The sequence below is a fragment of the Sceloporus occidentalis genome, unplaced genomic scaffold (assembly GCF_023333645.1).
Source record: "Sceloporus occidentalis isolate IW3139 unplaced genomic scaffold, rSceOcc1.0.p SCAF_1, whole genome shotgun sequence".
NCBI classification, from domain to species: Eukaryota; Metazoa; Chordata; class Lepidosauria; order Squamata; family Phrynosomatidae; genus Sceloporus; species Sceloporus occidentalis.
In genome coordinates, this window is record NW_028316981.1 from 88,763,174 (window position 1) to 88,791,082 (window position 27,909).

The 27,909-nt window shown below is 41.5% G+C and overlaps 1 protein-coding gene and 1 long non-coding RNA gene across 6 annotated transcripts in view; both read right to left on the reverse strand.

Moving 5' to 3' along the window:
* The window catches only part of LOC149321770 (proton-coupled amino acid transporter 1-like), a 112,155-nt gene that overhangs the window by 51,829 nt on the left and 32,417 nt on the right, over window positions 1-27,909 (reverse strand). For 4 of the 5 annotated variants that reach the window (XM_089528265.1, XM_089528282.1, XM_089528277.1 and 1 more), the window contains one exon: window positions 17,578-22,498. The exons of the other annotated variant lie outside the window; for it this stretch is intronic. In XM_089528265.1, the coding sequence (XP_089384391.1) occupies window positions 22,239-22,498 (260 nt within the window). In that variant the 3' untranslated portion in view covers window positions 17,578-22,238. Of the gene's footprint in view, window positions 1-17,577; window positions 22,499-27,909 lie in introns of those variants that run through there. 5 annotated transcript variants of the gene reach the window in all.
* On the reverse strand, window positions 2,126-4,475 carry LOC149321772 (uncharacterized). Its single transcript, XR_016281557.1, has 3 exons — window positions 3,582-4,475; window positions 3,401-3,466; window positions 2,126-3,279 (listed from the first exon to the last, which is right to left on the reverse strand). It is a non-coding gene; the product is annotated as an uncharacterized LOC149321772 (long non-coding RNA).

The window sequence follows — 27,909 nt, forward strand, 5'->3', positions numbered from 1 at the left end:
CTGATGTATAGGAAGGTGGCTTCCCGTTTCGAGGTTGGAGCATCCACAGCTGCAGAAATCGCCATCGAGGTGTGCCTTGCCATGGAGAAGCTGCTGCTGAGGAAAACTATCCAGCTTGGAAACTACCACACGGTGTGTATCAATATTACTTTTAAACCTAAGACTTCTGGGTGCAAATGCATTAATGCATATCTAAAGATAGATAGGTTTTGCTTATGTAATACCATTAAGATATGTTTACATCCTGCCTTTTCCTTGTTTGGGAAAAAAAGAAAGGCTTTAAATTACCTTTGCAATTATGGGGGTGGGTTAATGATCCTGGGCTTGGGGCATGGATTTAAAAGGTGCATCTCTGCTGCTGGCTTCTCTGTTATCCAGCTGTGCTGGGGGGGTGGTCCTGGGCTTGGGGCATGGATTTAAAAGGTGCATCTCTGCTGCTGGCCTCTCTCTTATCCAGCTGTGCTGGGGGGTGGTCCTGGGCTTGGAGCATGCACTTCAGAGGTGCATCTCTGCTGCTGGCCTCTCTCTTATCCAGCTGTGCTGGGGGGGTGGTCCTAGGCTTGGAGCATGCACTTCGGAGGTGCATCTCTGCTGCTGGCTTCTCTCTTATCCAGCTGTGCTGTTGTGGTTTGCAATTCTGAAAAAATGTATCTTGATGTATTTGCAAGAGTTGATATGTGAACAAGTAACATCTGGATTCCCCTTCAGTGTGTTCTAGGTATATATATAAACCATAATAATTTCTATTGCCCTTTTTATGCTTTTGTCTCTTTGATCCCAGTTTTATATACCAAAAAATAATAATAATAATGCATCATCTGATATGAAATATGTTAACCCACCTTTTTGATATCCCAAATTTATTATACCTTTGCCTTTTTTCAGATTATGGATGGATTTCAGAGACTCGGATTCCCACACTGCATAGGAGCTATTGATGGCACTCATATTTCTGTTTGCCCACCGCTGGGACGCAGAGAGGAATACATCAACCGCAAGCAGGGATTTTCAATTGTTCTGCAAGCAACTACAGATCACAGTGGGAGGTTTATTGACATTGAAGTAGGGAATTGTGGGAGATCACATGACAGCCACATATTTACCAATTCCGCTATATGTCAAGTGATGGATGAAGGCTGTTTTGTGCCCGGAAATCCCACCCTTCATGTCCACGATGTAGCCATTCCACCACTGATTATAGGGGATGGTGCCTACCCAATCAGGAAATGGCTCATGACACCATATCGTGGAGAATTAACACCTGACAAACTTGCTTATAACACCGCCCATTGCAAGGCAAGATGCGTGGTGGAGAGGTCTTTTTCGCGATTGAAATCTAGGTGGGGGTGTCTGTCTGGTAGACTAACTGTGAAAGAGGAAAATTTCATCTCTGTTGTCACAGCATGTGCCATACTGCACAATATTTGCGAGACGAGGGGAGAAGTGCTTGATCCCGATGTAGAGCCACCTGCGAAAATTGTCCTCCCCGCTTTAGCGAATAACATCAGAGGACACTCTACAAATCACAAAAAAGAGGGTCAAACTGTTAGATCTGCAGTAACTAACATTATTTTGGGTCGTTAACACCAGAAACTGACATTATTTGATGTTTCATAACATCACCTCAGTTATGGCAACAGCATTGATCTGATCCAAACGTTTCTTCTTGGTTTACCTTTGTATCAATCTATAAATGTTGATATACATGTGTTTGACAACATGTCATGTACAACATGTGAATAACTTTACCAGACGGCAATGTTGAATCACGGTTGTTTAGATTCTTTTTTCTTTTAACTTTTTTTTTCCCAATCAGGTTCTGCTAGTGGTGTTTATATTATTGTGGGGTATAAATACCCGACTGTTATAGATTAGCTTCATGGTTTACCCAAATTTTGGAAATCTATTTTGAAGTGTTATACAATTGCTATATTGATGTTTCAAATATCCTTTTTTGGGAATATAGGAAAACAGTGGTGTAAAAATGGTTTGTTTATATTACATTTATATTAATACATCATGTTTCCTACCTTGAAAACCAAAAGGAAGGCTGTTCTAGAAACCATTGCTGAATAATGTTGCTATTGTTGTGGAAATGTTTAGGTATATTAAGGACGGTAGACCAATTTCTGAGAACACAGCTGTATTTTATCAACAATATAACTTAACATTTTAAAACACGATTAAATATCCTTTTTCTTTTGGAAAAAAACCGTCTGGTGGCTTGTTTTCCATTATGTCAACAAAGCACGCATTTATATACACTGTATATACATTAGGTGAGAACATATCCATATATACATGGTGACATACAAAACCTTTCCTTAACATGAACATGAAATTTTACTGTGGTTCAAGGAGAAATGGTTTAAGTCCCTCTTTATCGGTCACAAAGGGCACGTAACAGGGTAAACATAGAATGCTGAAACATATCTGAGGTTTCAAAACAGAACCTTTTCCCTATATGTTTCCCTTATGGGGAAAATTTTTTTTTTTTCTTGATTATCCTCCCAGTACGAGAACTGCATGGTTTATCTTGGTTTTGAACAGGTGCAACTGCGCCTTGCAAGGAAGATGTTCCTGCATTGCTCACACATTGCACGGTTCCAATGCAGCCTTCATTTTCTGGGGGATCAGTGACTGCAACAACATTCCGAACATCCCTGTTGATGTTCTCTACTGTGTTGTCACCATCTCTAATTTCACTACTAGGAGTGACAGGACAACCATCAGGAGCATAAGCAGGAGGAAGTTCATCAAAGAGTTCAGGGGAATTGTTCCCTTGACATTTCCCACCAAAATCCGATGTGGATGGTTGCTCCTGGAAATCTGTAAAGACAGCTGGGCCTGGTGTTGAAGGAGGAATATCACACGGAGATGCCCTGAATGATGTGTGCATAGTTCCTTGGGCAACAGTATCATGTTGCCCCGTTGGAAGTGCACATTCATGATCTACTTTCCTCCGGTACAGTTCAGTCATGGTCTCCATGTACTGCAACATTCTCTGTCTGTCCTGTGCACTTCTCCTTACATCTTCCTCCATAATATTTACAAGTTCCATTTCTGTCCTCCTACAGTCTTTCATGCTGTCGTGTACAATTTCCATGAACCGTTCCTGTGTTCTCCGGGTAAGTTGGGCCTCTCGACTTGCACTCTGCATTATAGTGCGCGCAATATGTTCTCCTCTTCTGGCGCGACGATTCCTGTTCCTGTTTGAACGCAGTCTTGTTCCAGGAGACAGCAATACATTGGGTGGTTCGTCCTCTGGATCGTTAGGTACTGAAATTTAAAAATTAGTGAAAATAGATTAAGCCCACAGGAAGGAAATTTATTTCTAATGGTAGCATCATGTAAAGGGTTGTAGACAAAGAATTTTCTTAGAAAAGCAGATGCTACCTACCATCGCTTCTACCGCTTGTATCATCTGCACGTCTTTCCAAGTCACCCAATTGTTCTCCAGTCGCACCTTCAAAGTGGAGCATTAAACACCAACGTTATTTCTTTTGAACACATATACAGGTTCACAATATTTATGAAGAAAACAGAGATCCAGAAATTGACATAAATTTATATATGACTACCTGCTATTTGCGTAGGTCCACTTTCCAAAATTGTGACAGGTATCGTAATGACTGTGTCATCGAGACAAGTGTCATCAGAATCTGAAAAATGCAAGGGGAAAAAAAGAGTAAAGCCTTTGTCTTTTTAACAAAATAATGTTGTCACGCACATAGCAGAAATCTTCAGGCATTACAGATGGGCAACTTGCCTTCATCACTGTCTTGTCTGGTAGTTGTCTCTTGGGTGCTTCCTTCGCCTGTGTTAGCCATGGAGGTGGATGCGGTTTCTTGAGTCACATTTGTGGTTTCACCCTCCCTTTCAAAATCAAGACTTCGGGATAACCTGTTAGGGGTGATGCTAACATCCCCATGAAAGATTTCCTCTAGTTCCCTATAAAAGGGACATGTAATAGGGTTGCTTCCACTTCTCTGATTGTGTTTCACAACCTTTCTGTACTCAAATCTCAATTTTTTTGATTTAGATCTGCATTCCTCGGCAGATCTGACATGGTTCCTCTTTGCCATTTCATCAGATACAACTTTAAATTTATCCAAATTTCTGTAATTCTTTTTTAATTTGGTCTGCAATTTTTGTTCTTTCCATATCTCCAATAAGGCCAAAACTTCATTGGCACTCCACACCCTCCCCCTTGCTTGTGCGGAGGCACTGCTTTCGGTCACTGCATGGCTATCCATGGCTTTCCTAATTACAGAAAGTATAAAATAATACTGTCTGCAATTTAATTATAGAGGCTGTGAAATAAACTTCTGCGTTAGCACTTAGCTGCTGATGCTGGCTCTCTGCACTCCCAAACTCCCGGCACTGCAGTAAAAGCACTAGAGGGCGCAAGTCTAGTTTTGGCGCCAAGAATCCCTGCACAGTGATGACGTTGCAAATCCCTCTTCCCGCTGGACTTTTCGGAGTGGCTGAAGTTATTGGGAAGCAGTGATGGCGCGTAGTAAGGGATCCAAATGGGTCAATAAGGAGATTGATCTGCTCCTGAGAAGTGTTAGGGGGAGCGGAAAATTAAAGACGCTCATGAGGTCCCGTTCTGTACCCATTCTTCCTGTGCATAGAGAGGTAGCAGAGCAATTAAAAATGCATGGCTACAACCGCACCGCCGAAGAGGTATACATGAAGTTCAAAATGACGCGTGAAAAATTTTTGGCCAGTCTAAATAGTTTTGGGCCATCACCCCCCAAAGAAAAACAACCACCCTTTTTCCCCCTAATGAAAGAGCTGTGGCTTATGGCGGGGAACCATGGCTCCCAGGAAAAAAATCCCTCGGGTAAGTTTGTAGCTTTACAAGTAAAGGCTCATTGTTGCATAGTATGCCATGGAATTCCTCCAGTGTTGTAGCCATAAGGAACAGTTGCTAAAGACAGTCACTATATCAATATCATATTAGGCTACTTCCCTTATCAGTTTCCAAAAGAAAAAAACACTACAATGGACTACCAGCCCTGAGGTCGCCATACTTTTCCAACATAGGAAGGGATAGATGGGTGTACATATGGAGGATAAAATTATTAGACAACAGCATTGCCACTCTGTTTTCTTACTTTTTTCTAACTGCAAAAAGATGGAGACATTTTGATGTCCTACATTTTTAGTTGTATTATCAACCTGCAGTTTTCCTAGAGTATTCTTACTATGTTCAATGCACAATTTCTGATCTAGTTATCTCTTTAATTTTTTTATATGGATCAACATGCAGATACTATAGATGAACCTTGCTGTAGTGGAGACATCTTGCCAGAACCCCAAACTCTTGTACCCAGCTACATAACTGAACTTCAACAGTCAGGTGAATTTAAATAAATATGCATTGTCTTTTTCAAAAGAGAGTGGTGGTCATATAAGGATTAAGGTTTATATTAATAACTTACATCTATATACCGGAGAACTGAATATCACGAAAACTTTACTTTCAAGACAGTAAATAAAAAGAAATATATGAACATATTGTGTTAAACAGAGAATACATTGCAATAAACTGTCTTATTAAAAGCTTTTTGTATATATCTTTTGTCTGTACAGTGCAATCTTCCTTGAAAACGCAGGAAAATATCAATCGGAAAATTGTGGGAGTACTACAGAAAATGAATGGAAGACTAAAGAAAATCGAAAATATAATTGAATTGCATCTGCAGAAAACATCCAACACTTAATTGTATTCACACATGTTTTTATTACTGCATTGTTATTGAATACAAGTTTTGAGTTTGGACACAGTACTGTACTCTTAACGTAAGATGGATGTTATTTTGTTTTCAAATAACATGCATCGATCGATGATAACGAAGTTATGATTGTCCTTTTTTTAAAAAGGGTACTTATGTTTTTTTTATAAAACCTTTTTTTGACTTGCATCCAAAGTTGCATATGGTACATATATGTTGTTCCAAGGGAACCAGACTTTATTTTTAACAAGTGTGATAACCCAATTTCTGGGTAATCATTTGTTTGTTATTATATTACAGATTGAGAAGATTGTTTTGTTGTATTGCGTCGCGGTGTAATAAATGCAGTTTGTAATTAATAACTCACATCTGTTGCCATGCTTAACAGTAGTGTCCTTTACTTCTATATAAAAATAGCTGTTCAGACTGGCAGATTGATAATTTCTTGAATACCATGCCACCAAGTACAGGAAATACACACTGCCAAGAGCATCAAAGGTACATAGTTTCATAAAGATAGAGGTAACATAACAACCTTTATCCAGATATCAAATTCGCTTAGCTGTGAAAAGCTAGCATTCCAAACAGTAAAGGTAGATGCTGGTATGACATTTACCAGTTGGCCCCTGTAAAGTTAGCCCACATCATACTGCTTCTGTTTGACAGCCTTTACATGTACTTTGTGACCAAGAAGTGTCTTCATTCCAACAATCCCAAATGCATGGTAGAGTGGCCATACATGTTATTTTATACATGCAAGTAGAAATGTTCTACAAAATAAAAATCATCCCAATTAAAAGCAATGGAAATAGATTGCTGTGTAAACTTTCAGCACTTGGCAAATAAAGCTTACCAGTAATAACAATAATAATATTCAGGCAGAGAGTATTGATATACATGGTTGCTTAATGATCCATCAGCAATGGTAAGTTTTGAGTGGCAAATTGTGCAGAACTATAAACAAATTCTAATATTAATTAAATTCTGAATATGAAATAATTTCTCAAATGCATAACAGATTACAGATGAAAAAGAACATAATTCCTGAAATCCAGAAATGATCCCTTTTGTAAAATGCTGGAGGGAGAACAGTTCTTTGAAAATAATTTTACCAGCCAGCAATGAAAACCATGGTCAACATTACACATAAACCCACTTCCTCAGATGTAATTTTGGCTTAGTTAATACTCTTCTTTGGGCTGCTCATGCTTTTCAAAGAAGAAGATCCATTTGCATATTAGCCAGCATGCTGCCAATCCCCGGCACACCCTCTATGGATGTCTATAGTGTGTGAAACTCCGCCTTGCATGCATTTCTACATGGCCCCCACCCTTTCTCCCAAAATGGAAGAGACCTTCAGGGGACACTGGGGAGGGAAGGGGTTTTTTTCTATTTCTTTTCTTTTACCAGAATGTGAGGCGGGGAAGTTCCCCGCCTCTTTTTGTGCAGGCCGAAATATACTGTCATCCTTGTAGGTCACACAGTATGAGAACAGGGTCATATTGGCCAGCGGTCTTCTGGCAGCCCATTAAAGCATCTCATGAGATGCTTTAATGCTGCTCCAGAATTCTGCCCGCTGCAGGCGACTCCTTTCTTTTCTGTGTCACCCACAAGGATAACAGCATACAGCGGCATGTCGAGCTCCCATGACAGGAGCCACGACTGAGCAATTTGGCATCAAGAGCAACCCAGACCCCACACATTTCCACTGTCTTTCGTGTCATGGCGAGTATCGCCGTTCCTTGCTCTATGACATCTCTTTCTATATGGTCGATCCTATACCGTTTGTCCTGCTGCCCACAACCCGCTCCTTTTGCTGTTATGAGCTCGTTTTGTCCAAAATTTAAAGCTAATTTGCATATATTTCCCAGCATTCCAGCACCCCTCATCCATTATGGCCTCCATGGCTTCAATACCCAAAACCCGGCCATCCAATAGTCTCCTTGCCTCCGCACATGTGACCCCGAACAACCAATCCCCAGTCTAAATTTGCCCCTAAATGCCTCCCTTTCCTCTGTCAATCATCTGCAGGGGGAGGAGAAGCCCCAAAGCCGAGCTGGAAAAAGCCCAATCTGTCATAAGCACGCAGGGAGGCCAGCCCCAAATCCTCAGAGCCCGACAGACAGAGGTTTTAAAAAGACAAAAAACTGAGAAACCTCCAGGTTCCCCCCCCCCCAGCTCAGAAAATTTCCCCCCTTTTCCTTGTGCAGCCCTCGGTGTCGCTGCATCCGCGGACCCCAGATGTCCTTTAAACCCCAGCCCCCGGATATCATGGTGTATTGTGCCTACACACAACAGAGATGGGTCACTTACACAACTCCAGAGATAAATATGTCTAGACACATTGCAATATGCTGGCGACAGAAGTCACTCTGTGACAATTCCGGAGACACTTGTATCCTCTGCTTTTGCGACTCGGTAACAGTTTGCAAACATGCAACCTGTGATACTTAGTGCTATGCATTATGTCTATGTAATGTCTCCATTTCTGCTTTTTTGTGCCCGTGCACAGAAAAAAAAACCTCACACACGTGTGTGTATGCAGAGAATAGGATAAAATCCTTTTGTCAAAGACGGGGGCATGTCATACATGGGAGAGCAAAGAAAAAATTAGTACGCTCTAGGACTTTGGAGGACTAAAAGGGAAGGGCATTCTTTCAGCCAATCAGGAGACGGAGGAATGCGAGAACGGATTTGAGAACACATAAGAATACCGCACACACCTCTGTTGGAACGTTCTCATCCCGTTCCAGCTCTCTGGGAACACATTCATATCTGTACCCTCCTGGAACACATTTGGAACGCATTTAAGCGTTCTGAGAACCCGATTGGAACACATACTGTGCGGTATACTCAAATGCGTTCCGTTCTCATCACGTGATGAGAACGGTCTCAGAACGCAGTGCGATAATCCTCACAGACACGAGTCATATTCCAAAACGCAAGCCACTAGACTATGCCGTCTGTCCACATTGGGACTGACTTTTTAGTAAGCAGGCATTGATTGCTCTTTGAACACCTTTCCACATTTTTTTTAAAAAAAGCATTTTTTTTAAATGCCTTGGCTTGATGCTTGTGCTAGCTAATTTCATTGTTATGTAATGGATGGAGGAGGTAGGGAGACTCTGGGAGCAAAGAAGGTGGAGTGATCTCAGTGCAATTTACAATGGTTTTTGAAAAACAGAACTGGGCTGCACTCTACTATTGGCATTGCATAGGCTGTGTTTGTAAGAACAGAATGGAATTTTATTGTTTGAAAAGTTTGGTTGTTATTTATGAAATGGCAGAGCATGGTAAAGGGGACAGCCATGTTTTTTAAAGGAAGGAACATCATGGGAGGTTGATTTCAGTTGAGTCAGGCCATTTGGTCATTTAGTTCAGTATTGCCTACACACGCTGACTATTAAAAGGACTTCCCCAGAGTTTCAGAGAAAGGTTGCTTCAACTCCTGCGTACAACTATACAGGATTAGATCTGGAAACTTTGACCTGCAACATAAGCTAATTCCAACATTGATTTTACCTAGAACAGTAGACTTTTTGAAATCAATAAGATCTTTACTACATATGATAGACAGAATGTATCTATACTTCACTGCATCAACTGCTATGGCTCCATCCTATGGAACCTTGGGATCTCTAGTTGTGTGAAAAACGTAGAATTCACTGCTGTAGTTCAGGGGAATGGACTAGAGCTCTATAACATTTCTTACTTCACCAGACTACAAATCTCAGGATTCCATAGGATTGAACTGTGACAATTAAAGTGGTATTAGATTCCTAAAACCATAAAGTGCAGATATGCTTTTAATTGTGATTAACAATCTCCATCCATTTCGAGATTCTACATACACTTTAGTGAACAAATGTTCAATTTAGCCCTATGTGTTCTACTATTAAACTACTCTTCTCTCAGGTGTAACTGATCCCACTCTTTGTATGGAACTTGGTCAATGTTGCATTTTAAAAAAGTGAGTAAGGGAGCCAGCACTTTATCTATACTGCATTAAAAAAAGACTTATGGAATAGCAATAGCAGCCTCATTTATATACCACTTCATACTGAACTAAGCAGTTTACAACTGTAAGCTAATTGCCCCCAACACTGTGTACTCATTTTAGCAACCTCCAAAGGATGCAAGCCTGAGTTGAGCTTGAGCCCTGGCTAATACTGAACTTACGCAACCTTATGGTTTTGAGGGAGTGGCTGTAGTACAGGCATTTAACCACTGTGCCACCAGGGCTCCTGTGCAGTCATGGTTTGGCAAAGAGAGAGCGAGAGAGAGAGAAATATGGCCCAGAATCATTTTGGCGACTCATTCTGATATAACTGGGTGTCACACCAGCATAAGTACTCTGTCTGCTGGAAGTTACACAAAGAAGTATCCTGTACCACCTTACACAACAGTTCTTCCATGACTGCAAAATGGTTGATGCATAGTACTGATGCAGAGCTCACCACCCCAGCCTGAACAGTGATTCACTAGAAAAAGGGGTTGTTCTGAGAATGTCTCCAAGCCTTCAGACTCATAGCTTAAGCATCATATACTTAAGTATACTTTGTTGTTGCTTGCCTCCAGGTCCTTTTTGACTTATGGGGACCCTAAAACCTATCATAGGGGTTTTTTTTTGGGGGGGGGGGCAAGTTTCTTCAGAGGGGGTTTGCCATTGCTATCCTCTGAAGCGAAGAGAGTGTGATTTGCTCAAGGTCACCCAGTGGGGTGGAAGGTGTGCTTGAGTGGGTAATCGAACCCTAATCTCCATAGTTGTAGTCCAACACACAAACCACTACAACATGCTGGCTCTTTTAAGTATACCAGCAGAGCTTTATGCTCCACCAGTGTCAAACAGGATCTCAGCTACTGATAGCCGATAATCAGCCATAGGGCCAGAACAGACAGGCCAAAATAAAGCTGCTTCAGGTCACTTTGGAGGTATGCTGTTTAAATGCTGCCTGCGTCTTAAGAGGCCGGAAGCCGCGCCAAAGCCATGATCCAGTCCTAAGGACCAGAGTGCAGCTTTGGTGCAGCTTCTGGCCTCTTAAGATGCATGTGCCATTGAAACAGCATACCTCCAAAGTGACTGAAGCAGCTTTATTTTGGCCTGTCTATTTGGGCCCATAATTACATTTTAGACAGAACACAGACTCACAGGACACTTTAAAAATTTAAGTGTATGAAGAATGCACTGAAGAGATTATATATACCATCTGGAACTGCAATGTTTTGGACAATTTGTTATAATAAAGAATAAAATAATCCAAATTATAGAAACCCATGAGCTGTAAATCATAATTTCAGATGAGGAAGACTATACATGGAAACAAGTGCTTGTTAAATGCAGTCTAAACTAAAATTGGTTGTGATCTGTCTCCCCACCCTCCCCCCAGTCAATGAAGATGCAGGAGACTACTGTGTATCAAATGGAGACATCCATCAGCGAGCCAAGATTGCCTACAGGGTAGACAGTGATAAACTTGGATTTTTCCTCCATCCCTACATATTAGTTCACCATTCTGATAGATGTTTGCTAGAAGAAAGAATGCCTGTTTCCCAGGTGATAATATATTGCTGTTTGGGCATTGCTGGGAAAACATAACATCACTTAAACAAGTCCCTTGAGGAAAAGTGCCACTTTTTTTTGTCATATAAACCGATAGCTCCTCAAGTTTATGTTATTATTCCATTTTAGCACCGGTTTGAGCAGCGAAGGCAGACAGACCAAGTGAAGCACCCCCTGCTGGACATAAAAACTGAGGGTTGGGAAGACAGTGTGGAGAAAGCTTAATTTGTGAGGCCACTTGCTTGCTTCATTAGGGTGCCAAGATCAGCTTTCAGCCTCCTAGAGCCACAGTCAGAAAGACACATAAGAGTTGGTAAGATTTCAGCTGAATCCTAAAAATCCCTGCTAAAAATTAACGAGTTTTTCTCATGCCCTAAAGATGCTTTTAGGGAGAGAAAATACCTCAAGCAGCTGAATCAATTTTTTTCTGCATTCTATATTTGTATCCCAGTTCCATTCTTCCCTCTCAAGGAGCATCCATCTTTCACTCAGAACAACTTTATGTGGTACACTAGGCTGAGAGAAGGTAGTTGGCCAAAGATTCTTCCCTCAGTGGGTCTAAGGAAAACAATATAATTTTTTGAGATGTGTCCTTACTTGTTGTGTTTATTGTTGTGTAACTTTAAGATGTTTCCAATTTATAGTGACACTATCACTAACCTATCACAGATTTTCTGAGGCTGAGTGTGTGTGTCTCACCCAAGATCACCCAGTGAGTTTCCATGGCCAAAATGAGAACTGAATCCTGATCTCCACAGTCAGATTTCTCATACCTTGGACCCATCAGTGACCAGTGTGGAGATTGCAGTCAAGAAATCAGAAAAAGATTACGACTGGGAAGGCCGGCTCTTAAAGAAATGGGAGTACCACTACCTTTGACTATCCTGATGAGAAACCTATACATAGGACAGGAGGCTACTGTTAGAAAAGAATATGGAGAAACAGTTCACAATTGGCAAAAGGGTCAGCCAAGGCTTGTTCAGCCTGTATACAAAAAACATTGTACTTTGGCTGTTTGAGAAGACATGACTCGCTGGGAAAGACAATAATGCTAGAAAGGGTGGAAGGTAGTAGAAAGAGAGGAAGTCCACATATTAGATGGATTTAGTCAGAGAGGCCACAGCACTGAGCCTGCAGGATGTGAGCAGAGCAGTTGAGGACAGCAGGGTATAGAGGTGTGTTACTCATAGGATTGCCATCAATCAAAGTTGACTCAAAGACAGTTAACAACAACAATATAACTATTTTCATACAAACACCTACATACGTACAGTTCCATGTTTCAGGCTTACTTCTGTTCTCACATTACCGAAAGTGATTATTTTACACATTCATGAGAAGCACTCATCTGATACTTTATGATCTGTAGCTGAAAAATCTGAGCTCTGCCTATTGAAGTTTTCCATAAAGAGTTTCATAGGGATAGACATCACATTACAGCACACATTGTTACTATAAGAACTGGAAGATTTCCTGCTTATATCGTCTTTCCTGCATGCTTTAGGTTTCATACTTATCACGGATACTTGTGTTTGTGCTTATATTTTAGCTTTTGTCAGCTTTCTGTACACACAAGGCCCATGCTACATCCAAAAAATTTCTCAATGGTTAGTGCAGGGGTATAGCTAGAGGGGAGGCAAAATAAGGGCATTACTCTGCCAAATAAGAATTCTGTCCATTAAATTCTTCTTCCATTTCAAATTTCTAGCATTGCAGAGTATGATACATTGAAAATTAATCTTGCCTAGCAGTCCTATTGAAAGATATATACCCATCTAGCATGGCATAGTGGTTTGTGCGTTACACTAGGATGCTGGAGACCAGGGCTCAAATCCCCTCTTGGCCATAGAAACCCATTGACTGGGCAAGTGACACTCTTTCGGCCTCAGAGGATGGCAATGGCAAACCTCCTCTTTAGAAACTGCCAAGAAAACACCATGACAGGTTCAGAAACAACTTGACATCCCAACCACAACACAGTATACAAAGGGATTGTGTAGCACCTTTGACATTGAAAGGTTGTAGCATAAGTTTTTATATATTCAATCTACAAAAGCTTATCTGATGGAAGTAAACTGAGTCTACAAAACCTCATGCTTCGGATCAATTTCTCAGCCTCAAGAATGCTGCAAAATCCCTTTGTTCATACCTCTGTGTGTATATGTGTCTTCAAGTCCCCTGCCAACTTATTGGTGACCCTATGAATTTTATAGGGTTTTCTTAGGCAAGGAATACTCAGGAGTGGTTTTGCCAGCTCCTTCCTCTGAAATACAGCCAACAGCACCTCGTGTTTGTTGGTGGCCTCCCATTCACGTATTAATCAGGGCTGACCCTGCTTAGCTTCCAAGATTAGACAGGATCAGGTGCCTTTTAGATATTTTGACAATTTGTTCACAGCTAACCCTCTTATACTTGCTCCATTCTCATTCGCCTGGTAACTTTGCCTACCCCTTTTTCTTTGGCTGCCTAAACTGTATTTCTAAATGTTCAACTGACATTTTAAGGTGCTGGAATTCTAGTAATTTGGGAACCTAAGGAAAATTTTGTCAGGGGCAGAATTCTTACTTGGAAGAGTAATGTCTTCATTTAGCTCTCCACCCCTCCACCCCTGCCTGATACATTTCCTGGGTAAAAAAAACATTCTGTTAAAATTTCTTAAAGTCTGCCAAGTCTTACATAGGGCCCATTCACATTACAAAAAAAATCGGTTCTGAAACCGATTCAATCACGTGAAGTTCCTACTCACCCCGAATCTCACACAAGTGAATCCGAGGCTTGCACACCCGTTCCGTGTTAAATGGCCCCTAGCGCGGTGTTTTTGAAATCGGCGCAAATACCGTTTCTTTTGGAAAACCCCGGGTCCTGGGAATGAGAACTTGGCCTCGATCACGATCGAGGCAAATTGAGGGAGGGATTTAGGTCAGAGGGTGGGCAAAGGACAAGGCATTTCCTCCCCTCATTGGAGGGGAGGGGGAGGAGGAAAGAGCCCTGGGAAGAAGGGAGCAAGGGAAGGCATTCTTTAGGAGCCTCTTTTCCCTGCATCCCCTGCCCAAAGCCCTCTGTCGCTGGGCATTCCTTCCCTTGCAGGAGGAAAAAATTCAGGTCACGAACGGAGCTCATGTCAGGCAACCCCCCCCCCCTTTTCAAATTCAAACAATTTTTTTGGAGCAAATATGCGCATTGAATACATTATGTTTGTATTCCAGAGGCAGATGGAGCTGGGCTTGCACTTTATATCCTTGGATCTCCTTGCTTTCTGCAGAGGGGGAAGCTACAAATGTTGCAAACAATCAATGTTACATTTTTAACAATTTTTTGGGAGCGAATATGCGCATGGTTTGTCTTCTTGAGCAGATACAGCAAGGGAAGCAAAGGGAAAGCTAATGTTGCTTTTAAAAGCATAAAAAAAATGCATGGCAATCCCATCCTTTGCCTGGGACAGGGGCAGATCTGACCCAAAAGCCCACAGGTTTATAAAAGGAGAGAGAGAGAGAGAGAGAGGCATCTCTCTCCCTGCTTCAGCCGCTGAAACCCCTGTGCCTGGCTCTTTAAAAAGGGAGGACACTTTCCCCGATGCCCTGCAAACGTCACCATGACGATAGCTTGATTGGCAGCAGCCACCTCGCCAGCAGACACAGAATGCATTCGATTTCTAATTTGCAGGTCAAAATGCATTCGATTTCAAATTTGTAGTGGGCACTTGCTAACGGAGCGATTCGGGGGAGGGGCATCCGGATCAGCCCAGTTCCTTCCAGGTCTTTTAGACCAGTATGAATGGGGCCATAGGGAGTTATCATTGCTTGCCAGAACAAGTCACTCATTCAGATGGAAGACACAGATTCTGTCTGATCACCTCTGCATCCAAACGATTCTGCTCCACATCAGTGCTAATGTGCTGATTTCCAAACTGAGTTTTCAATTTGCAGTCTGTCCAGCTTCTAATTACATAGACTATTAGCTACTGCTGATGACATTCTAAATGGGAGATTGGAGAAAGATTGATCCCAGACTTTAGTTGCAGCCCGCTCTCCTGAATGTGAGACACGTTTAGGCAAAAGTCAGTTAAGGGTCACCTGCCTTTGGACATCATGTCATGATGCAGCTCACATTACATTTCACAGCACTGAATTTTGTCATGTAGATGATCAAAATGAGCTATGTAAGTGATGCCACATTTCTCAAGCCAAAAGTCTGAACAAAGTTGGCTTCCACTTCACTTCTTAAACTTTACCCCAATATGCATGGTTTTTTCAAATGAGAGTAAACCTTTTTAAAAGGTTAGTTAAGGAGATATGATAAAAATTACATTTAAAAGATTTAACGTCCACCCCAATTTACTGTACCTTATTGTACAGCAATTAGGATGATACACAGTTGCATAAAAAATTTTCATGCCCAGATACATGTAGAATCTGCTCACCGGGAAAAACAACTGTCCAAAAGAAATCACCAAGAAAGGCTCCATTTTCTTTTCACCCCCATTTTTGTGCCTGGCTATAATCCCACTCTTCTCCTGAGGTTGATTTCCCCTAATAAATCCACTCTCCTGGTCATTAGAATCTAGGATAAAGCATCTCAAGAAAGAAAGAAAGAAAGAAAGGGTTCAAAAAGTGCATTTGTAAAGAAGAGGAAGTCCCATGGGGAGTCTGATAGCTCAGTGGTGCTACTGAGATCATTTGTGAAGGGATTCAAGTGAAGGATACCAACTATAAGGTCATTCTGGACATATGGCTACAAAGTGACAAATAATAGTGAGATAGTTGGCACTGACCACCTACCTGAATAAATACTCATCACAACATGAAGGCTTTGAAGAGATTTGAGGTAGAGGAAAGTTTAAAGACCTCCTTGGAAGTCTTTAAACAGAGACTGGATGGCCATCTGTTGGGGATGCTTTGATTGAGAGTTCCTGCATGGCAGGGGGTTGGATTGGATGGCCCTTGTCTCTTCCATGTCTATGATTCTAAATAACAGATTTAGCACAGGACAGGATGTTAACAACTCTTCTATCTCGGGGTGGGCAATATGTAGCCCTTAAGCTATTGTTGGATGGTAACCCTTATCAACCATAACAGTGAGGAGTGCAGGAGCATCACAAAGAGGGTGCAGGCCACACCTAAGTGGGGGGACACCACTGCTCCTCAAACATCTGCCTTTTGGGGGGAAAAAGGCTGTGGTGTTCACCTGCAACCCTTTAAAATGCTGAGGAAATGGTGTGAGTAGGGTGAGACTCAGTGGAAGGAGAAAGGAGAAGTTCTAGGTTTATTTTTTTAAAATAAAAATTTACGTTCAATTTTTTAAAAAATTATCTTTTTAAATTTTTCTTTAAAAACGTCAAATCTTACCAAAATTTCACTTTAACCATATGAAACTATGTCGATGTAAATACATTTAGGCCGTGCATATATCTTAATTTAAAGGAATAATTTTAATTTTGCTAGTTGTTTATGTCACAACTATTACTATTACATTAAGTGACATATGGAAATTACGACGTAGGAGTAACACTAGTACAAAAAACATGACTAAGGATTCTGTGTGGTGTTACTGTATATGGGAGGAAGTCAAGGGGGGGGGGTAGTGACACCATGAGTTACCACACTAGGTGATACCAACCTTTGTGACACCACTGGAGGAGTCATGATGCAAAGATAGCTCATCAGTATCTGGAAGGTTCTAGGTTTTCCAGATTTGATTTGGAATAAGAAGCACTGAAACATCGTGTGCTTGAAGAGTTAAGGCAACAACTATTCAGCTAACTTTTACATAAAGACCACAGTCTATTGGTTTCCTTTGGTATCAGTGCCAGTGGGATCAGACTTTCTTATCATCATCCTCTTGATGCAACTCTCTGTGGGGTGTGTGTGTGTGTGTGTGTGTTTTACATAAACTGTTCCAAAGAACTTCCCAGAGGTTAAAAAAGAACTAGTCCAGAGGGTCTTTGGGATCATGGGAGATGTAGGTAGGAGGGAGATCATCAATTTGGACTGAGGAAAGGAACAAGTTCCAGACAATGTAAGTCACTGGATCACAGCCATTGTTTCAAAGAACATATTGTTATAAATCTGGGAAAGATAAGTTAATGACCATTTCTGCTTTAATTTTGTTCAGCATGATGGGCTATCCAGGACGTACATCTGGAAATGGCTGATGCAATTTTTATTGCTGGTTCATGTATTCTTATTGTTTTATTCTGATTGCAAATAAGCCAAAAGCCATACACTGCAAAGTCCAGCATTGCAGAATAATAAAGTCACAGGGGAATCCCTAGAATAGAGTAAAAAATAGACTTTATTGAATAAAATATCCAGTAAAGTACATGATTCAGGTACAGCACCGTCACACACAACATAATTAATGCACAGTAGCAGCAGTACAAAGTATTTGCTTGCAATGTACACATTTAGGCACAAATAAATACACATTCAATGATTTAGTGTATATAAACAGACTTACACAAACACCTTTGCCTGCCTTCAAAGTCACTTCATGTTTAAAAATTATATTGTGGTTAACTGCATGCACTTTTCTCTGTTTTTCCCCTCAATTAGTTCAAATTAACATATCCTTACATTTAATTCACCCTAATATTTGTTTGCTTCATTCTGTACCATACATAAAATTCAAGAAAGAATACAAGTTACCAGAAGGAACTACCAAATATTCCTATACATTCCTAGATAATCCACAAGCAAAGCCCAGTTACAAATCCAGGGTAACTTCTGGGACCTCAGATTGATTCCAGAGAGGCAGACTACTTCTTGGGATTTAACAAGGAGACAACAGGTGCAGTGTTTCCACTGCTGTTGTTGTGCAAGTACAATGCTCCTACAGTATGCCTCAGCACAGAAAAACTACCATTTTGGACATCCTGTTAGGATCTGCTGGTGCAGAACCTGTGATTCTCCTCCCACAGAAATCTCAAAGGAGAACCAATTTGTCTCTAGATTTTGCATACATCCATCTCACAAGTACAGTCACTGACTTTTTAAAAATAAATAAAGCAAATAAAGCTTAAAGCATACATTTGGTTGAAAATCAAAATGCCCTTTTAACAATTTGTATTAAAAAAAAAAGACACAGCCACACCAGTGACCCTCATGGAGAGCTCATATTTGTAAAACCAGACTAGTGTCTCTGCCAGACAATATAAAGTACTTAAGAATAATAGGTCCAGTAGTAGTTCCCTAGAAAATGGTGAATGGTTCTACCCTCATCCTTCTCAAGATTTACTGAAAAGTCATTAGAAAGATAGTGTAAATAGTAGAAGTCAGCCTGTCGATAAAAGTTGTTCCATGAAGGGGGATTCATTACAGACCCATCCTTCCCTAACATGCTGGACTACATTTATCACCCTATCCATCCACCCTGACCATTGGCATGCTGGTGGGATGCTGGGGATTTAGACTAAAACTTGAGAAATGTGTCAGGTTGGGAAAAGGGGGTCTATTGAGATAGAATCTTGACAAGGAACAGAATGAGAGAGAGAGTTCATAACTTATGTACCCACTTGTGTGTCAAGCAACGTTAACAAACACTATAAAGATTAATTCACCTGCTACCATCCCAATGGTACAAGTTAAAATTACCAAAAATCCTGATAGTGATATGTGAAGGAGTGTGCCCACCTCCCATTAAACATTTATGGATGTTAAAGCAATTAACTATATGGGAGTCAAGTAGAACTCAACCAAGTGGCATTTTCTCACCAGAAGGAATACCTCAAGCAGTGTTAAACCAGATTTTTAGCCACACACACACACACGTGTGTGTGTGTGTGTGTGTGTGCGTGTGCATATTACAGAACCATTGCAAATGACAGAATGAAGGCCTCACTGCACCAGCAGGATACAATGGGCCAACTCCATCATATCCTGCCTATGGATCTGGTCTGTTCCTGCCCCTGGCACCTATCTAGTCTAGAGCAGTAACGTGCAGGTATTCAGATGTCCACCCGCCACCATGCTGTGGAGCTGTTGCCGCCATCCTAAATGCAGCCCCTTGTAAGGGTGGAATGGGGGTGCATGGTTTCACCTATGTGGCCAGGCTTCCCCTTCTGACATCACAGGACATGACTGGGGCCTGTGAGTAGAATGGCAGAGGCAGCAAGGGGGCACATAGCTGTCCAGTCTGCTGGCTGTTGTGGACATGTTTCTGGGAAACTCCACTGCAAACAGCCAGGTTTTTTAGACCAGGCTAAGGGCTGGTTGGGCTGGTATTGGGCCAAATCCATCAGAACGGAATAGTCCAGGGCTGTTTGACTGCATCATCTAAATGGAATGATGAAAGGCCAGGGGGAACATGGGCCTTTTGACCTGTGCATACAGCCCCACAGAGAAATACTGACAAAAGTAATGGTAATTTTTTCTTTGCTTCTAAAAGTTCTAGTGAATATGCAATAAATATTAGTGACTCTGAGAATTATGGAAATGATGGAAAATTAGCTAAGAAAACTTCTTGTCATATAAAGGAGAATGCCATGGCAAATATTGTAAAACTTTCAGACAATTTAAAAAAAAAACCTTTAGGAACTACAACTGCCAAAATCCCCATACAGCATGTCCAGCTGCCACACTGGCTGGAGGATTCTGGAAATTGTAGCCACAAAAAAGTAAGTGTTATTAGCTCTGATGAGAAGTTGCTACTTTCACCCAATTTCATTTTATCTACCCTAATTTCTACTTCAAACTGTGCAAGTATTCTATAAAGTAACATCTAAAAAATATCTTACACCATTACCACAAGACCAAAGCATCTACCTGGTGACAGAACATGGCTCCATTCTGATGATGAATTTGGTGCTTATTGGGCAGAACCTAAACAATTTTGACTAATGTTTCAGCATGAAACAATTGAGAATGTGTCCAGTTTTGTTTTGTTTTTTGAATATACGTATAAACTACTTTCCCTAGTCTTGCAGGGAGAGAAGTATTTTTCCAGTGAAAACTGGGGCACTTCAAAGGACACATTTGTAGCTTTACCATAATGAGAAAGGAGATAGGAAACCAAGTTCAATTTCTCCAACACCCCAGTGTCAACAAGGTTAGGAAATCGTGATAAATGGATCAAGTATCATTATAACATTTTTGATAAGCCAAGAGTACATAAAAATAAACAAAAATCTTTCACAGATCACTCACACTTGCACATTGTCAAAACAGGTACAGGAATGCTGGAGGCATTTGTATCTATTAATGAAATCCTTTTTAACTCCATGCTGTGGCTATGGGAAATCTGAAACTGGACTTTACACTGGTGTAAAGGCAGCCACACTGATTGCTCTTAAAAACAGAAGCTCTAGATCAGTGATTCCCAAACTCTGGCCTTTCAGGTAATTTTGGATTTCAGCTCCCAGAATCCTAGATCATTGACCAAGATGGCTGAGGCTTCTGGGAGCTGAAGTCCAAAACACCTGGAAGACCAGCATTTTAGAGTCATTGCCCTAGATACTATATGCATAATATCCACATTTGCTTAACTAAGAAAGTAAGAATACTCTCATATGGACATCTACTCAGAAAGAAGCTCCACTGAATTCAGTGCAGGTTATTTCCAGTCCCAGATTAAATAGTAAAGGCTAGGACTGTAGCCTAAGCCAATAGTTTACAAGCAATGGCTAATTGGACGAAAGTATTAATACTTTAAGAATGGAAATAGATATCTGGATTAAATTTATCAATTTAACTGATGAAGGCTGTAACACAATAGGTTTTTTTTCTTATAGGCATTAAAAAAAACGCTGCTTGCCTGTTGTATAACATTTAACACAGGTCTTGTTAAAATATTAAGGCTACAATCTGGGAAATTACCTGGAAGTAAGCCCTACTGAACAAAATAGGAGTCACTTCTGCCCTGTAATTAGGTCTTGTATAACTGGGTAATTAGTACCTGTACATGCAAATCATGTATTTTGGAGAAAATAAGGCAGGCCTGGAAGATACAACATTACATTTTGCTTTTCATCACAGGCTGCTTATGAAAACGCTGTGACTTTATGATAGTCCTGTCCACAGTAGGACTTGCCTTTCCTCTCCTGTTCTCTCTTCTTTCCTGCATCCAACCCAAATTACCCTGCAAAAATGTCTTCTCCTCCAATATTCCACAGCAAATTTTTTTTGGAGGGGGAAGCAAGATGCAGAGGGAGAAACCATTCTACAAGTGATTGTTGTTATGCCAGTCCATTCAATGTTTGCCCCACTCATCAGCATGAGCAGCACTCATCATATCATTCATCATATCAATGTGTGTTGTTAAACAGGGAAGAGACAGGACAGAAAAGAAAGAAGAGAGTACCTAGCTATGGCATCTGTTTTAAAAACTGTAAACAGACTCCCATTTGCCCCTTTCCAATATTCTGCCACACCCAAGTTATATATGACTTTCCATAAATATTAAACATGGAGACATTTGCACTAGAACTCAGATGTACCTGGAAGATCAGCATTTGCTGCCACCTTTAAGATGTCAAACGGAAGTGTTTTAAAAATGTAACAAAAAAGGAAGTGGTGACAGTGACTTTTCAATAATACTTTGATTCTTAACCCCCACCCCCCAAATTTGCTGCTCTAGATCCAGATGGATGCAGTGTGGAGTTAAACCCAAGATTCTTGTACATCATTCCAAGCCTAATAGGGACTGCCCCCTGTTCAGTAGGCAACAGTGCGACATCCCATTCTATTGTCACATTCTAGTCAAAGGCCAGCCTTCAAACTGTAAAGACTGAAACAACAGCAGGCTCATAAATGAAGCATGGATAAATAAGAGGTCCAAGTCCTACCTTTTCCTACTTTATCCATGCCCCTTGAGCTACAAAATAAAGATACTTGGGAAGCAAGAAGGAGCAAGAAGTCCCTGAAGTTGCTACAAGATAAATCAGGACCCACTGAAAAGTTCCATGATAGATTAGGAGTGAGATCTGTGGCAGGTTAAGCGTGTCAGGGTAAGGCACTGGTGACGTTGGAAACCGTTGGTACAATGAGTTCAGAGAGAGACTCATATGTCCCCACCACAAATCCAACAAAACCCACAACACTGATCAGGATATCTTTGGCAATCCTGAGGGGGTGCATGCCTTCGGAGGAGTAGGTGCAAATCTCCAGGAGGGGTGGGATGATCATGGCTAGAGCACTGCTGCTCACGGAACCCACCAGAGATATGACAATGTCCAGGCGTGGGATTAGGATGGCAAGCAGACCTGGGGGGTAAAGGAAGGGGAGAAAAAAAATTAACATTTGTTGATAGGCTGTAGTTAAAAGCATCCACAACTAAATGCCACATATTGCTACTTACTTACAATGAACAAGACCAACACAGTTTTAAGTTCACAATATTATCTGATATTTTTCTTCCAAAAGAGGACAAAAAGGAGGCAGTGCTGAGACAGATCATAATTGTGCTACAGTGTATGTTTTGCATACGTAAGGCCCTTTGTGTTATCGCTTACATCTCCAATTACAGTATTTCAGGCAGCAAGTACTGGGAGTGGGGAGAGATCCTCACCTGAGAATTTGGAGATCTGTTGCCAACCAGAGTAAACAATACTGGGCCAAGTGGACACATTGCATGATCCAGTACATGACAGTTTCTTATTGACTGACTGACTGACTGGTTGATTGTACATACCTCTTTTTAAAATTTCTAAGCAGTTTACTGTATAAAAATATTAAACAATTTAATTTGAAAAGATAATAATAACGAACTACCCCATAACGGAGCTCCTTCCTTGGGAGCACCTCATTCCTGCAGCCACAAACGAAGCCAGGGGGAAAGGGGCCGAGCGGCCCCTTCCTCTCCTGGCAGAGGCTCCCTGGAGTGTCCTGGGGCATGAAGCCCCAAGGACACCCCTTTCCAGGCTGGGGGGAAGCGTCATTTTGCCGCTTCCCCGAGGCCTGTAAAAGCGGCGGATCGGGGTCTCTGGGGCTGCCACCATGGCTGCTCAGGCCCCGATCCGGTGGGGATTGCGGCACCTGCAGGCCACCCCAAAGGGGCAGTCTGTATCCTGCCCACATCTTTGAATTCTAACACATACAAGATTTACACTAAATGTAAGGCTGGAAGAAAACCGTATCAAGCACATAACTGCATTAAGTTCTCACTGACAAAATGCTATGGCTGTAGTAGGGAAAATGAAAGCCCTAATGAGTTTTGTACACAGTGCAGCACAGACTTAGAGGAAAACCCATAGGTGACAAAAGCACTACGCTAAAGCATTTGCCTTTGCAGTTTATCTTCCACTTTTTCTCACTGCAGTCAGAAGCAAAAGAAAAACAAAATTCTACCAAACATTAATGGTGTGCCAGCAACCCAGAGCTTTTCAAAAACATATACCTCCTGCTACTACTTTCATTGACCTCAGCACATGCCTTTGGCCTCAGATCCCCTTGCCCAATACTCTGTATTCAGCAGGAGATTCACCATATGGGGCAGGAGGAGACCTCTGCCACTCAATGCATCTGCAATGTGCAGCAGCATAAAGAGCCCACAATGAAGCCTTCTTTTGTCACGCAGGAAAGTAGGGCATTTCAAAAAGCTCAATCACAATGAGCATAGAAGAAAGGAAATTGGTTTGTTCATTGTGTTTATTAAAAGCCTGCTTTAGAGTGTGTGCCTGAGTATTCTAAAGTATGGTTTTGCAAACTCTAAAGAGTTCTTATTTTCCAGTGAGGAGAACCATTTTCATGAACTCAAAAGACAAGGACAGGACAAAATGAAACAAACTGAGAAACAGGTAATCCACAATGCATTTTTGCTTGCTTGTCTGAAGAATTCAGAGATTACTATGGGTAAATGAAGTATTTGCGCCACAGGAACCCAGAATGCAGTAGGTAGGAAACGTGGCTTGTTCCAAGGGAGTTGAGCTCATAAGAAATGATGAAGCACAACACCAATGTACCATCGTATGTCTCAATACCTGGTAGATTCCATCTCACTTTCCTACAGAGCAACATGTGAGTGTGTAGACAGATTTTTAGTTCTACACTAACTAGTTTTGTTTGAAGCCTGATCGCTTTAGTGTAGCCTCTCGAAGATTAACATGTATAGCTAACTCGAGAATGATCATTCTCAAGTTATCCATGCATTTATCTACCAAAGACATATCCAGGAAAAATCAGTAACAAGGAATTGGATTTTTCTGAAGGCAGGATTAGAAGGATGGGTCACGGTGGCTCAGGGGTTAAGATGCTGACTCTGACAACTGCAAGGTCAACTGGTCAGCAGTTTGAGACCCAAGCACAACGTGACAGAGTGAGTTCCTGTCACTAGTCCCAGTTTCTGCCAACTGAGCAGTTTGAAAGCATGTAAAACTGCAAGTAGATAAACAGGTACCACTTTGGTGGGAAGGTAATAGCATTCCGTGTGCCTCGGCATTTAGTCATGCTGGCCACATGATCATGGAGTAATCTTTGAAAACGCTGGCTCCCTCGGCTTCAATGAGGAGCACTTCCCCCTACAGTAGGACATGACTTGACAATCTTGTCAAAGGGGAAACCTTGGCTTGACAATCTTGTCAAAGGGGAAACCTTGACTTGACAATCTTGTCAAAGGGGAAACCTTGACTTGAGGATTAGAAGGAACACAGATGGGACCTCAAAAAGAGAGCTTGGGTACTATGCTTACCACTGAACTACCAAGGAAAGACTTATGCATGCTTAGGACTAACTTGTCAGGTAAGCACACACAGACTCTGGCTGCTGTTAAAACTGCTCTCTGATGTAAAGTAAACAAATATGAATTAAGATGAGAAGTATGTTGATGGCAAGAGGAAAGAATATAAGGCAGATTTCCATTGCCTCTGCCATCTCCACATCCCTCCTCCAAAAGCATGACCCCATTGGTGAGCGTGGCAGAATAACAGTCTGCCACATCAGGAGCCCCTCTATGACTCAGCCAATTGTCAGATCTCATAGTAAACAGGATTTTAACACCCACTAAAAATATAAAATAAAAGAAGACAGGCAGCAAAACCAAATTACCCAGCTGCAGCTCCTCAGTCTTCAGGGGACAGCAAGTATGCTTCCCAGAGATATTAATTCAACCTCTCTTTCCTTTCTCTTAGCACTTCAAAAACCCAGAACTCCATCCTCTCTTTGGACACCCAAGTGGTGACGCAGACTCACTCTGCAGCCATGAGATCACTTTGATTAATATTCATGCAACCCATTTAATTGCTTTTATCCTTGCTGAGAGCCCAATCAGTTTAAACTCCAGTGCCTCTGAAGGCACAAAACCTATCAGGGATCTTTGCACTAGAAAGAAATCTGTGTCCTTCCCCTCAGCACCTTTCTGATGCATGACTAAGCCCTCTTATTTTGGGAGGGTGGGGGGAGATCACTTGGTGCCATCACATGCTGCTAGGGAGCTTGGTATGTTTAGCCTGGAGAAGAGAAAGTTAAGAGGTGATATGAGCCCTGTTTTAATATTTGAAGGGATGTCATATTGAGGATGAAGCAAACTTGTTTTCTGCTGCTCCAGAGAATAGGACTTGAAGTAATGGAAGCAAACTACAGGAAAAGAAATTCCACCTCAACATTAAGATCTTCCTGAAAGTAAGAGCTGTTCGACAGTGGAACACACTCCCTCGGAGAGTGCTGGGGACTCCTTCTCTGGAGGTTTTTAACAGAGGCTGGATGGCCATCTGTCTGGAGTTCTTTGATTGTGTATTCCTGCATGGCAGGGGGTTGGACTGGATGGCCCTTGATGTCTCTTCCAAATCTATGATTCTAACCTGTCCACTTTAACTCCTTGTTCTTTCTCAGGCACTTTACTCTGGCCCTTGATTCATAGGATCATAGAGTTGGAAGAGACAACAAGGACCATCCAAGTCCAACCCCCTACCATGCAGTAACTCACAGTCAAAGCATCCCTAACTGATGGCCATCCAGCCTCTGTTTAAAAACCTCCACAGAAGGAGACTCCACCACACTCCACTATCTGGAAGTTCCTCCTAATGTTGAGCTTGTTGATATTTGAGTGATGAACCTTGCCCGTGATTCCGGTCCGGTGCCAAATGGATGAAGATCCTGGTTATCACTCCAACACAGAAACAGAGTGAAACTCCAAATACAAGCTTTCAGCTTGCTGGAACAATGCCTGGAGAAACAGATGCTAAATCAAAGAATCTCTCTCCAGTAGTTCACTCCTTAGAGGGCTTTATTACTTTGTTTCAAATAACACGAGCTAGTCACTACTATACAAAAACTCTTACCGACACACCACACTATCTCAAATTCCCAAATTGCCCACAATCCACTAGAATAGCGTTTTCCTTATATACAGAATTACCATGAGGCGATCACTAAGCCCAGCCTCTTCCAATACAAGTTGCTATGCACCACAGACATCAATCCCTCTTGAGACTGAAGACATAGCATATTTACATTTGGTCCTGTTCAGTTGACCTTGAACATCTGGCTGCTGCTCTGGACTCCAGCTGTAGCCAATTTAGGCTTCTGCAGCCACTGCCACATCTGAACATTTTCACCTTCAATATACTAACAGAGCTGGAATCTCTTTTCCTGTATCTTGCATCTATTCTTCTGGGTCCTATTCTCTGGAGCAGCAAAAAACAAGCTTGCTCCATCCTCAATACGACACTCCTTCAAATACTTAAACAGGGCTATCATATCACCTCTTAACCATTTCTTCTCTAGGCTAAGTTCCCTAAGTCTCTCCTCGTAAAGCATGGTTTCTAGACTCTTCACCATTTTGGTGACCTTCCTTTGGACATGCTCCAGTTTCTCAACATCCTTTTTGAATTGTGATGCCCAGAACTGGACACAGTATTCCAGGTGGGGCCTGACCAAGGCAGAATAGAGTGGCACTATTACGTCCCTTGATCTAGATACTTCTATTGTCGCCTAAAATCACATTGGCCTTGTTAGCTGCTGCATCACACTGTTGACAAATGTTCAACTTGTGGTTTACTTGGACTCACAGATCCCTTTCACATGTAATCTCATTAAACCAGGTGTCTTCCATTCTATATCTATGCATTTCATTTTTGTTTTGTTTTGTTTTTTGCCCTAAGTGCAGTACCTTACATTTCTCTGTGTTGAAATTCATGTTGTTAGCTTTGGCCCAGCTTTCTAATCTATTAAGGTCATTTTGAATTTTGATCCTGTCTTCTGGGGTATTAGCTATTCCCCCTAATTTGGTTCACTCCTGCCCATCTTCCCGAGCTGCTCTGTCAACTCTCCAAGTAGCCAGCTGGTTGAGGCTGATCATACAGTGATACCCTGATGGTGCTGCCAACTTCTAAGAAATCATTTCCTAATCCCACAAAATTATGCAGCAGAAAGACATTCTGCTGTAGTACTATAGCCGTACTTAAGCCAAAAAATACAAGTAGGGTTTGTTATGTTTTTTGGGGGGAGGGACACCAGATTTGCAGACATACTCAACTTGAAGAGAAAGAGATTTACTGAGGGAGCAGTTTTGTTTGGTTAGAAATCGAGTATTGAGGTAGAGAGTGAGAAAAGTACAAAGTGACACAGGTCTGCAGAATAGGATCTGTAGGCATTCAATTAAATGGAAACACTCTTGATCTATCTGCCTACTCCTCACGACCAAACTCAGGACAGACTGTCAAAGCCTCCCATTGTTCAA